General features: G+C 46.9%; 1 protein-coding gene across 6 annotated transcripts in view; it reads right to left on the reverse strand.

The window, feature by feature from the left end:
* Positions 1–11238: 11238 nt before the first annotated feature.
* Positions 11239–13261, reverse strand: part of LOC123378363 (UDP-glucuronosyltransferase 1-6-like) — a 113954-nt gene continuing 111931 nt past the window's right edge. For all 6 annotated transcript variants that reach the window (XM_045032036.1, XM_045032032.1, XM_045032033.1 and 3 more), the window contains exon 5: positions 11239–12255. In XM_045032036.1, coding sequence (XP_044887971.1) covers positions 11958–12255 — 298 coding nt within the window. In that variant the 3' untranslated portion in view covers positions 11239–11957. The remainder of the gene's footprint in view (positions 12256–13261) is intronic.

Here is a 13261-nt window from a genome sequence, read left to right on the forward strand (position 1 = left end):
TCCAGCTGGACCTCAAAACATTAGTGCTGAACACGTCAGCCTCAGCTCATAAGCAGAGGCACAAGCTGCCAGAGAGGTTGGGATGGGAGAGAGTGTCTACTAAAGCCCAGAGATGATTAATAGTGGCACAAGTAAGGTAGAGGGCAAATATTGTCCTGATAAATCTTTTTCCTATTTCCTTCATTGTGAAAGCTTCCCCCTGAGACAGTCCACACAATATTTCCACTGACCTGGGTGAGTTCTGGAGGATTTCAGGCACTCTACGGGTTTGTGGGAGATGGGCAGGAATGGTGGGTCGTCTCTCTTCCCTCCAGGAAGAGCCCATCTTTACAGATGCAGTGCCACAGCCATGCCACTTGGAGAACTGGTCTCATCTGATCCTGTAGGCTCCTCTGGGCCAAGCCAACTTCGTTAAGTCAAGACCTGGAGGGGAGAACTCCAAGGTAAACCAAAGCTGCTGCCAGCAGCAATGATGGTGACCCAATAGGTAGCGCTCTTTATCCTGAGTCAAAACTGGACCAACACCCAGGGGGCACCGTGCTGATGAGGGGGAGTAAAACAAGCACCCTGAGGGTAGCTATTGAGGTGCGAGGTTTGTGTGTGTTGACTTTCCATTTGCCAAGGTATTTGCCCCGTCTTGTGAACAGTACAATTGCCTATCTGCTGACACAGCTGTACATCCAAGTGAAATTAACCCTTTCAAGAATGCTCATGCACGAAGTCTCAATGCACCTCCAGAGAGACAGCTGGGCTCATGGCCATTGTGGAGGGTGTTCAGTTACCACCTGCTCAGTTCTGAGATCTTTCTTGCTCCGCCTGCCTGTACTCAGTGTTTGCACTAGGGGCTGGGGCCATGACCATTCCTGTGGGAGGGAGTGTCAGTGTTTGTCAAGTCATCAGTTGTGCTGTTCGATGACTGCATCTCCCTTGTTTGGCATGAGGCACAAGCAGGCCGGCGCAGGCTCCTCCAGCATTTGCGTACGGCTCTGTGTCAGCCTGCTCCATGTCTGCTCCCCCACATGGCAGGCTCTTGGTGCGTTTGCAATAAATTATCAGGGAGATAAGAGTTTGATGTCTCCCAAAGTCCTGGGTATTTGCTGAATCTTCGCACAGACAACAAGGAGTCCGGTGGCACCTTCAGGACTAACAGAGTTATTTGGGCATAAGCTTTTGTGGGTAAAAAACCTCACTGCTTCAGATGCAACCCACAGACAGAAACCAAATCTCTTCCCATTCCCATTGCTGTAATTCTCCCAGCATAGCACATGACAGGATATGCTCCTTGTCTGCACGAGACTTGGGAGCAGTTGGAACCTATTAATTAACATTTTCTAACACATCTTTTAATCCCAGTCTAGCCAAACTCTAAAGATTTATCTACACTTGGAAATTTCCAAAATTAACTATTCCCGAATCACTACATTTATTACTTTATTTTATGTATGATTATTCTGGAATAGCTATTTCAGTAAATTTCCAAGTGTAGACAACTCCTTACAGATCTTGACTTTTTCACACCCCCAAGTGACGTAAATTATGTTGACTTAAGCGGTTGCGTAGACCAGTTCTAAGAGACTAAGACCACATCTTTGCTCAAAGCTATTGTGAAGATGTTCCCAAAACCCATTCACACCATCTCCATCAAAGCAACCCATCCAGAAACCTTTGCCCAGACCCGTTCCTGCCAAACCACCAAATTAGTTTTGATTTCTCATTAAAGACAACATTGAAGAGGAAAGTTGCGAAAGCACTCATTGCAACCAATCACTCTCTCCTTATTCAAGACCAGCAGGTGCTATGTACCATTATCCACCACAATCCCCAGTTGAAGCTAATGGAAAGGCTTCCACTGATTTGAGTGGTCTTTGGATCAGAACCTGAGTTTCCATAGTGTCTAGTCTGTCTGCAATAGTGTGGGTGGGTAGGTGAGAGGGAGAGAGAGAATTCAGTAGCCCCCAAGTCACACACCTTTTGTTTTTTAATTGTATTAGCTAGATGGTTAAACTTGTGTTCACCACAGCACAGTGAGCAGCCTGTTACTGTGAGGGAAACCCAGGGCCATGGGGAATTAGGTCCTGTGTGTCCCAGCAGAGACAAAGCCCCAGGATCTCTTTCAAAGCAGCATCCAGCTCCCTGCAGTGCACTCCCCTACCTCCAGTCTCCCTTCCCCAAACTGGTGGTAGCACTAGGAGGTTCCCTCCTTCCCAGGTCTTTAAGGGAAGAGGCAGAAGACTCTTACTCCCTAACCCCAAATTAGCAGCTGTAGCATTGCCAATCCCCCTTGAGTCAGACCCTAGAATATCCTGAGACTGGCTTAAAAATCACGGGCGTTTACCAAATAACAGGTTTCAGAGTAGCAGCCGTGTTAGTCTGTATCCGCAAAAAGAACAGGAGTCCTTGTGGCCCCTTATTTGTTAGTCTCTAAGGTGCCACAAGTACTCCTGTTCTTTTTACTAAATAACAGACTCGGCTTGTTTTCTTTGCTTTCTGATGTCTGAGCCTTAGGGTCACCTTTTTCAGCTTTTCTCCCAACCACGGGGGCAAAAACTTCTTTTAAAAAAAAAGTACGCTAAGGTTCTCCTGCAATAACGTGACTCCACAGCTGGGGATTCAGCAAAAGCATCAAATATTGCAGTGAGATTGCAACACTGACTCTGACCATCCCCATACATTCTTCTGCTCGTAATTCAGGGCTGACGTCTTCCCAGCCTGCAGCTGTAATGACTGTGTGGAGAACTCCCCGAAGAGCTTAGTCAGCTCTGGGGGTGACCCCAGAACCTGCACTGAGCAGGGCTCCTCGCTGCCAGAACAGCCCATAGGAGCTTTGGGCAGCCAGGTGAAGTTAGAGACTTTACTCTTCTCTATCTGGAGTGAATTGGTCTGCATCAGCCCCACTACAGAGGGATACAGTGACCTGTGGGCTTCTCCCTCTGCCCCCGTGCAGAGCTCACCAAAGCACAGCAATGAATCTCAAACATCAACGATGAATTCTCATTTTGAGGCAGAGTGCCACAGAGGACAGGGCACTGGACTGGGAACCAGGAGTTCTAGTCCCAGTACTGCCTGTTACTTGGGTCAAGTCATTTCACCTCTCTGTGCTTGTTTCCCCTCCTATGCTTGCCTGTCTTGTCTGTGTGTCTGTGAAGAATCTAGCACAATGGAACCCCTCTCTCAGCTGGTTCCTTGGTGCGACTATAAGACAGTACACACAATAATTTAAAGCTATAGTGTATTAGACCTGCATTGCTTAAGGAGGATTTGGACAATGATCAGTGCTTAGATACTACAACAAAAGGTGCTTCAGGGAAACCTCACCTACATAAATAGCAACAGTAATAAGCATCACTTGTATTACAAACCATGGATGTTACATTTCAATTGCAAGGCTGGATTATGATCCTCATTGAGCATCATCATCTTCAGTCTGTCCAGGTAACACTTGATTTCCACCACTCCTGGCTTTATTTTATGGGGAAGGTCTCACTTTCTCATTGCACATACGGCTTTCCCTACTGGGCGTAATTTATTTGCAGTAACATTCTGCTCTCTACTGGACAGAAATGAAACACTGCACATTCTTTATAGGCCAGTGGAGTGTTGTTCACTCCATTTCTCATGCTCTGCATAGAATTCCCCTCTTTCATTATAGATTTTTTTTTTAATTTCCACACTTCTTTGCCCTTAGTGTGAAAGATGGGCTGTATTATTTCTGTGTATTCAGAATGTCTGTCTGATGAACTCAACCCCTATTAGCTTGAGGGGAAGGGAGGGGAATACAAGCTATGGGAGTTAATTATAGAGGGCCTGAGTCTCCAAACGGATTTGCCCAGGTGGAGCTGTGTGGAGCCCCCTTAATTTCATGTCCGTGCGCATCAGTTTCAGGATCAGAACATTGGTAGCTAAAACAAACTAATGTCTGTTTTTATATCTACAGTACACACACTCTGGTGTAAAGGCTGGGCTGACACACGACACAGGGAAGTGGTGAGTCTGGCCTGTCATGTTAAGGTGGATTTTTGAAGACAACTTATATTTTTGCCTTTAACTTCCTCGTTTAAGCATTGGCAAAATCACAGCCCAGTGCCTCGAGACCATCGTTATTTGTTCACCGACATGTTCCTACGATGGCTATCATTTGAGGGGTTTCGTTATTTTAAAGTGACGGTGTTTGATTTTAAAAACTGCTATTTAGAGCTCAGCTGCATTATGCAAACTCTCAAATGGGTACGTCTGTTGAACATTCCCCCGCATACAGTAAAAGTAGCAGAGGGGCAGTTTGAATCCACAGCACGGGTGTATTAAGCAGGTCGAAGTTATACTATCAAGGTCAAATCTAAGCTATGCTGAATCAGGTAATGAGCATCGTAACACAGCCTTGCCATTGAATGAAACAAAACCGCTGGATTTTGTGATGGGACTATCGCTGCAAATCAAGCCTATTGCTTTTCAAATGGCATCTGAATCAGAGGGCAAAGAGGAATTCAAGACTGCGTGTCATACAGTCACGCTTTCAGGTCATGAAGCTTGTAATATCAAATAATGTACACTCATTCTACCCGCCTTCCTCACTTTGGGTAGTCCCTACTCTGCAAGTAGCCCCGTTGATTTCAATGAGGCCTTGTGTGATGGCGTGTGTACCCCACACAGGCAAGGGAGAGCTTAAAGTGGGCCTGACAGACCACTTAACATACCAGACTGTATTGGGGAGGTGGGAGGGCTGTGAGGGGACTATAAACAGCAGAAGCTTAGAACAGAAGGGGCTGCAGGGACAGGAGAGGAGCTTTGTTGTCACTCTGGAACTAGAGAGTAGCGAGATCCAGAGGATCAAGCCTGGGAAGAGAGTTGGCCCCGTGACCCTGTCCTGAGTAGAGAAGGAGCCAGACGGGACTCTGAGCAGCCGATGGACGTGGACCAGGATCCAGTGGTGCATCCTAATAATGGGGCCGGGTCTGGCCTGCCAGGCAGAGAGCCCTGGGAGCGATTCAGCTGAGGAGCCAGAAAGGGATGAAAAGCCAAGGCCAAGGAGGGCAGAAGGAGGTTTACTTTTGTATTTTTAGTGTGGGCTTTGTTGGGGGATTGCGGGGAAGAGCCCCGTGTGAAGCCCAGGGAGGCAGCAGGGGCTGGCTGGAGTAGACAGACATTCCCTGTAGCAAGCTGGCACCTGAGCTGGGACCTGGCGGAGTGGGAGGGCCTAGGTTCCTTACCAGCCACCAGAGAAAGTGGCATGAAGCCTCCTGGTATAAGGTAAGGACATTGGAAAGCCTTGAGCCAAGATGGTGTGAGGACCATGGAGCCCAGATCCGGATTTGGGCGGACCTTTTTGTAAGGATATTTGGACTTTGGATTTTGTTACTCCGAAAGGGGTGGGAGTGAATCATGGCCTGGCTGGAAGGCCTAGTTATAGGGAGAGACACCCCTGCAGAGCTGGAGCAGCCATCCGTCAGCAGGGGTGCTAGAGAGGAGAGAGCTGCTACACTGTGCCCGGAGTGGTGACTTGCCTGCGTTAGAAAGAGTTTGCCGGCATAGCTTTCCTGATAGAGCTAGACCGGCAAAGTCCCCAGAGCAGCGGTTCTCAATCTTTTTGGGCTCAGGACCCATCTGTAAATGTTTCTGGCCTGTCACCACCCAGTATGTTGTCTGAGAGTGGAAGCCCTGGGGTAGAGCCGTAACTAGGCATTTTTGGGCCCTGGGGTGAGCAAGCGTATTTGCACCCTCAGCCACAGGTGATGCTGGGGAGGAGCATGCAGAGTCACATGTCTCCCCCCCTAGATTTTTTTGGTTGTGTCCCCCCAGCCCAGACAGGCTGAGTGGTCTGCTGAGATGAGTCAGGGTGGAGGTGGCGCTCCCTCCCTGCGCCACCTGGCGTCGCCGGCCTGAGCTGCCCCCACGGCTTTGCCCTGCTCACCCCACCCTGGTTATAGTTCTGCCTGAGGTGGTTTGTCGGATCCTGCCCCCCCCAGGGTGGGGGAGGGGTTGGGTCCAGCCTGGCACTCACCCCACTCCTGCAGCTCCTGTGCCATGGGCTGGCTGGGCTTGGCTCTCTGCTCCAGGCATGACCTCTGGGGCTCCAGCACGGCTCAGGTTTGGCCCTGCCCCCCTGACTAGACCCAATGTGTGTGAATGGAGCTGTGACCTGGCTCATGGGGTTGCAGTGCCACTCACTCATATTTGGCCTACCCGGACTCCTGTTGTCATGGTGACTGGGCCACACTTGGGGTGCGCTGGGACCCCAGAGGTTGCGGTGCCTGGAGTAGGGAGGCGAGCCCAGCCAGCCCCATGGGACAGGAGCTGCCATGCCACCCTTTGAAACATTCTGGTGCTTCAGTTTTGGGTCCTGACCCATGGGTTGAGAAACCCTGGCCTAGAGGAGTCTCCTCTTATACAGGCCAAAGAGGTCTTTTGCCGGTACAGCTTATAGCAGCTCTGTGAATGAGATAAGCGATACTGGCCAAAGGACTATTCTGATGGTGTAACTGCATCTCCACTAGGGTTTCTGCTGGCATAGCTGTGTTGGCTAGGGAGTGACTCCCCCCCCCCACTCCCTTCACTGACACAGCTATGCTGGCAAAACCTTGAAGTGTAACCCAGGCCTGAGATGGCTGGAGAGTAGGGGATTACTCAGCCATGAGCGAGGGCCCCAGTGATTAGCTGAGATGTCAGTAGAGAGGGGAGCTGTCTAATCCTCTTCAGCTTTCACAGGAGCTGATGGGCTGGAAAGTGCCAATGTTCAGAGGCTTCTTTCCTTTGATCATCAGCCTCCATGCATCCCTCCCACCCCCGGTAAATGTTGGTAAATCTCTTTACTGTGGTGACTGGGAGAGCCCTGCTGGTACATGGAGCTAGCCTCCTTTTCCTAGGCTTTGCTTCACCTTTGTGCAGACTCTACAGAATCCTGCTGCTCTAAAATGACAGCTCTGATACACGGACACTCTCTGGGGCCCCACGAGCCAGCTCCGATCAGGATGTAAGAGAACCCAAGTGGGTTCATTGCAGCAGCGCTCAGAAATCCCAGCTGGTGCCCCTGGAAATTGGCAAAAACAGGATGTTTTACTTCCCAGCATGTGATTAGCAAAGGACTAAGTGAGTGAGAGACAGGGAAGCCACCCAGTACAGAAACAGATGGGAACGTTTAAGGCATGGTCATGTGAGAATTGACTCTGCAGAAAGAAGCTGCTCGTGATGTCTTGGTGGATTGTGCTTCCTGAGCAGGATATGCTTCCTTGGAAACTGATCTGCACTGAAGCGCTCGGCATTGCGTGACTAATGGCTATGAGCATGATTGTTCAGTGCGAGTCATTCATCTTCAGCCATGGCTCACTCTGGCCTGGGAGCCTAGGGCAAAGGTCCACTTAGCCGTCTATTAAAGCTCCTTTCTCGGAGTGATGCCATGTGCACTCCCGATCCAAGAAAGAAGAAAAAAAGAAACTTTGTCTTTGGGTAAATGCTTCGATCCCACCTTATGGCTAGAGTGGGGTGAATTTTTTTGGCTGAATAGTTTGTTTACCCAAAAATGCAGTTTCAGTCAAGCCAAAACTATTCCTGAATTGGACACAAACTTGCCGATAGTTTTGGCAAATATTTTGTTTCAGGATTTAGGTGCCATGCACAAAATGGCCAGAGGAGGGGGTGGAGGCAGCAGCAGCTCCCTCCTTCCCTTGAGGCCAGTGGTTAGGGCACTCACCTGGGATGTGGGAATGTGCGGTTCAATTCCCCCTTCTGCCCGATGGAGAGGAGAGGTTTGCACTTGGATCTCCCACAAATAGGAGAGTGTCCTAGCTACTGGGCTGGCATATTCTGGGGCAGAGCTTTCCTAAGCTCTTCTGTTGCAGCTGTTCTGCTTTGTATAAAATATGTGACTAATAATTGGGCCAAAACGAGCCAGACTGAGAGTGACTCTACAGCTGGATGGTCAGGGCATTCATCTGAGGAGGGGGGAGACCTCGTGTTTCTGTCCCTACTCCAATGACCAGAGGAACTTAGGCCTGGTCTACACTGGGGGGATTGAGCTATGTTATTCATGTAGCTGAAGTCAACGTACTTAGATTTAATCACTGCGGTGTCTTCACTGTCGACTCCGCCTGCACCTCTTGCTCTGGTGGAGTACTAGAGTCGAAAGGAGAGCACTCGGTGGTTGATTTATCATGTCTAGACTAGCCATGATAAATCGACCCCCGCTGGATCAATTGCTGCCTGTTGTCTACATTACCAGCAGGATCAAGCCCTAGTAAACCCTTGCCATTGCATGAGAAGGAACAGAATACAGCCCTGCACATGCTTTGCCTTGTTTGCTCCTGAGGGCAGGGCCGGCGCTTCCATTAGGGATACCATTCTCTATTTCCAATCAACAGGCTGCATTCTATCCCTCACTTAAAACACCACTTGGCACTTATGTAACAACTTTCATCCAAAGATCTCGAAGTGCGGTCGCCTAGGGCGCCAGGATTCGGGGGGCGGCATTTTGTGCGCTCCCCACGGGGTGCGCGGGAGCTTCCGGTTCCGCTCCCATCGTGCCGCCGAAGAAGGACCCTCCGCCGAAATGCCGCAGGCGACAGGTGCCGTGGAAAACAGCAGCAGGCAATTGAGCTGCTCAGTGGGGAGCGCACAAAATGCCGCCCCCCGAATTCTGCCTAGGGCGCCAGAAACCCTGGCGCCGCTCCTACCTGAGGGGCTCTGTAACGTGTATTTCTATCACTAACATGAGCACCACACAGAGCACTGACTATGCACAGGGAACAGGGGTGATGTGTAAGAAGTGCTGTTTTTACATCGTCGCCTTTCAGAGTGCCCTTTGAGGTAATGTGAAGGCTGGAAAGAAATCGCACTAAGCTAACGGGGAAACCTTGTTACCATCACAACGAACCGTGGAAAGGCAGGAAAATCTGAGCGAAGGTTAAACTTAATTTCCTTAAATGCATGAAATTGAATTGAAAGATCAAACACAACCTCAGCTCTGACCCACATTATCACTGGCCAGTGCTGCTTTCCTGTATAATGGTAGCTGACACTCAGAACATGTACATTGGTGGTTCCATGTCTCTTTGAGTCTAGGTTCATCTTTAAGATAAGAAAATGGGAGTTTTGCTATTGACTTCAATGGGACTTAAGCACCTGCTTAACTTAAGCACCTGCTTTGATGAATAGGAATAGACTTAGGCACACACCTAAGTGCTTTGCTGGACACTTGGGCCCAGACTTCGGCATTTGTTTCCCTGAGGACTTTAAGAAGTCGTCATGTCTGCTGTGGTGTAACAACAGGGTTTGTGATACCCTCCTGTCCTCAGATCTGGCAATAACCTCCTAGCAAGTGGTGATTGGAAAGGGTTAAAACTGCTAGGTGTGGAGGAGCAATATGGAAGAGACAGAGTGAGTCTGATAGCCTGGCAGGTGGATGAAGTTCAGAAGGTGATGTGTTGGTGTAGCTCTGCCCTCACAGGGGGGTGAAATGGAGCCGGTGTCCATAATGGATGTACATATTTACCTGGAGCATACTGTACACCTTTAACATCAATGACCACACAACTCAGTGGGTGTATCTGGTAGACGTTTTCATGGGGAGCATGTAACCCTTGCTTGTTGTAGGTTAGCTCATGAATGGGAGTTGAGATAGTTGGAATAGAAAGGGCAGTGTTAAGCTTTTTTGTGCATCCTACCTCATGACTATATATATGTGTGGTGTATTGAAAAATGTTGAAATTGTGGTCTATAACTTTAAATTCTCAGAGGTTTCCTGGTTCTGCTTGCAGGCCAGGGCCTCCGTAGGGAAGTGTGCAATAAGAAAGAGCTAGCCTGGGGCAAGGTGGGGAAAGTTGTATCTCTCTGCCTTAGGGAGTAGTCTGTTTTTTCTCTCTTTGTTTTTGGGTCCTTGCATGTGATTGTTCTAGATTTTAAGAAATACTCATTACATTGCAGCCTTCCAGCAAGATGATTTATGGCTTTATCTAATTTTTCTGTGCATTCTTTGAAACATAACACACACAGAACTACGTTGTCTTGATCTTTCCTGCTTTTCCTGTGGTGAGGATTTCAGGAGCTCTAAGAGCTATTCTTTATATGTTAAGATGGTTTTAATTGAGGATGTAGGTCTGTCGTGCTCAACCACATCAAGTTTTTCTGTCCTGCTTGTTAGAGAGCTTATTCCCTCACTCTCACACTTCCCTGGTCCTCCTCGCATGAACAGAGAGCAACAATACCTGAAGTCCGAAGGTGCAAACAATTCGATGTTTATTGGGGAGAACTTCCAGCAAGCTTAAATTCAAGTTCCTTTTCCTTATTTTCAAATCCCAACTTACTTCCTGTTTGCCCCTAATTTATATAGTAATATTCTCAGCTATACCTTAACCAATCATTCTACTAAAATTTACCTAACCAATCCTAACGTATTGTAACATGATTAGCTAACCAATTATATCCCACCACCTTAATTAGTTTACACCCAGCAAAATTAATTATACAGCAGACAGAAACAATCACAGAACCAGACAGATACCATGCAAATAAACATACAAAACGATACAGAAGTGAGGATTTCACAACTACATCTATACAGACATAAGGGTTCTCCAGCTGTGTCTATTGATAAGTGAGTTCTTACCAGACAGAAAACTATCAAACTAAATTTCCTTTTACATGTTTTAGGCTCTTCCCTTTCTCTGGAGGTGATAGATCGAATCACCTTCCTAACAGCCCCAGATTGCCTTATTTTAATATGACTAGTTTGGAATGAGAGGATGTGACCATACATTTCCCAGTTTATGGCTGCTTAGCTGAAGAACCAGGCCTCAGACTGTCACAGTAAGAGAAGCAGCAATATTTGCATCCGAAGAAGTGGGTATTCACCCACGAAAGCTCATGCTGCAAAACGTCTGTTAGTCTATAAGGTGCCACAGGATTCTTTGCTTCTTTTACAGAACCAGACTAACACGGCTACCCCTCTGATACTTGACAGTAAGAGAAGGCCACTACACAGACAGTGATTTTTGATTCTTTCTTTTATACCTCTATAGCTAGCTAAGTGATAAGAATACACCTAAATTCTTAAAGTATAGGCCTTTGCAGACAGGCCTGAATATCTATATCCTAACACTGCTAGTCCTCAGTGCAAAGATTACTGCATGTGAAGAGGTGATGGGGCCCATACGTCTCAAATCAAAAAAAGAGAACTGTTGTTATTGTTGTTCTTATTATTTGGGGTTTATTTGTACAGATTTTTGTTGGGTTTATTTTTAACAGAATATCAAGAACAAAGATCAAATTGGTTGACTACAATGCTCCAAGTTCAGTACTCCAGCTGGGGTGAAACTTGATTGGGCGGTGGTGGCTCACTAATACTTTCAAATGGAAAATTTGTTCACGTTCAGTGTATTTGAAACACAGTTCAGACAATGACAGATTGACCTGGGCAGAACAAATACCATTCTCTATTTCCAATCAACAGGCTGCATTCTGTCCCTCACTTAAAACACCACTTGGCACTTATGTAACAGCTTTCATCCAAAGATCTCAAAGTGCTTTATAAATAATGATGCATCAGACACTCACACACTAGAATGATGGGCACCGTTGTAGTACCAAGGTTGAAATGTTGTTATCCCCATTGCACAGATGAGAAAACTGAGGCACAGAGAAGAACCTTGCCCCAAGTCAGATAGTGAGTGAACAACACAGCAGGAAATGGAAACCAGGACTGCCATTAATATTCTGAGCACTACACCATAGCATTATGGTGTGAATTATCTTTAACAATCAAACAAGCGTTGAACAAAGCTTTCAAAAATATTCTGAATTAATTGGAGACAAAATCAAAACATGGAACAGCAAAACACGGTGCTGCTATTTAAAGGGAATATGTTCTGAATAATTTCTGAGCTCACCGCCAGAAATGACTTTACTGGGCCTATGCTCAGGAGAGCGCTACATTCCCCAAGGTCTGGAGCTGAGCCCCATCTCCAACCCCTTCATTACTCTGCCTTTGATTTGCTCGATTTGCTCACTCTTCCTTTTTTACAGAAACACTTCCGGCAGCAGAACAGGCAGCACTTCAGAGAGATGAAGCTGGTAATGAGCACGACAGCCAGGAGAAAAGCAATGACATCCAGAGAGTGGTACTGGATCCAGTTGAGATCATGGGCTGCAGGCCGCAAATGCTGGGCCCCCTTGTGTCTCATCACAAACTCAACCCAATACACCGCAAGATCAAGGGGATGGATAGGTCTGTCGAGGTGAAGGGCTGAGAGACGCATGATATTTTCTTTATAGCTACAAAGAAAAGAAATGAAATGTTTTAAATACTTTCTAAATAAAAAAGTTAGAGGATTATTTATATCCACAGAAATAAATTTCACAGAGATCTTCTCATGCCATATGCACTGAGGGTTTTATTCCCCATCTGTGTCTTAAACCCTCTTAAGAAAAGGGAGACATTTTAAGTAGCATCCAGGTTGTGAAATGAGGATGGTGGTGTTAACATTGACAAAGAAGGCGGGCAGTAGAGAAGGTTTAAGAGGAAAAATTAGCCAAATCTAAGATCCTATGTTAAGCTTAAACTTTAGAGAGACCTCTCGGAAGAGGTATCTAGAGGGCAGGCTGAAATGTGGGACTTCACGGAAGGACACCAGTCATGGCAGAGAAATCTATCTATAAATCGGCAGCCGAGAGATGGTAGCTGAAGCTATGCAAGCAGATAAGGGCTCCCAGGGACATGGTGTAGAAGAGAAGGTGTCATAAATACAGAGGGAAGGGTAACAACCTTTATGTATGCAGTAGCATAAAATCCTCCTTGGCAGCTGTACTAAATTGCCTTACCTGTAAGGGGTTAATCAGTTCAAATAACCTAGTTGGCATCTGACTAGAAGAACCAATGAGGAAAGAAGATACTTTCAAATCTTGGGGGGGGGGGAGAATTTGTGTGTTGTTTTCTTTGTTGTTCCCTCTCCAGACGGAGGGAGAGACCAAGCAGGTACAACATCTCCTGAAAATATACCTGGAATAATCCGCCTAAAATTACAGAAATTGTAAGTAGGGCGAGGAAATGCATTAGGTTATTTTTTGTTTTGGCTTGTGAATTTTCCTATGCTACAGAGGTAGTTTTATTCCTGTTTTTGTAACTGTGAAGCTGAGCCAGAGGGGAATCCTCTGTGTTTTAAATCTTTTTATTTACCCTATAAAGTTACCTTCCATCATGATTTTCCAGGTGTGATTCTTTTATTTTTTTCCTTATAAATAAAGTTCTTCTTTTAAGAACCTGATTGCTTTTTAGTGTCCT

Source organism: Mauremys mutica, chromosome 10, assembly GCF_020497125.1.
Source record: "Mauremys mutica isolate MM-2020 ecotype Southern chromosome 10, ASM2049712v1, whole genome shotgun sequence".
Taxonomy (NCBI): Eukaryota; Metazoa; Chordata; order Testudines; family Geoemydidae; genus Mauremys; species Mauremys mutica.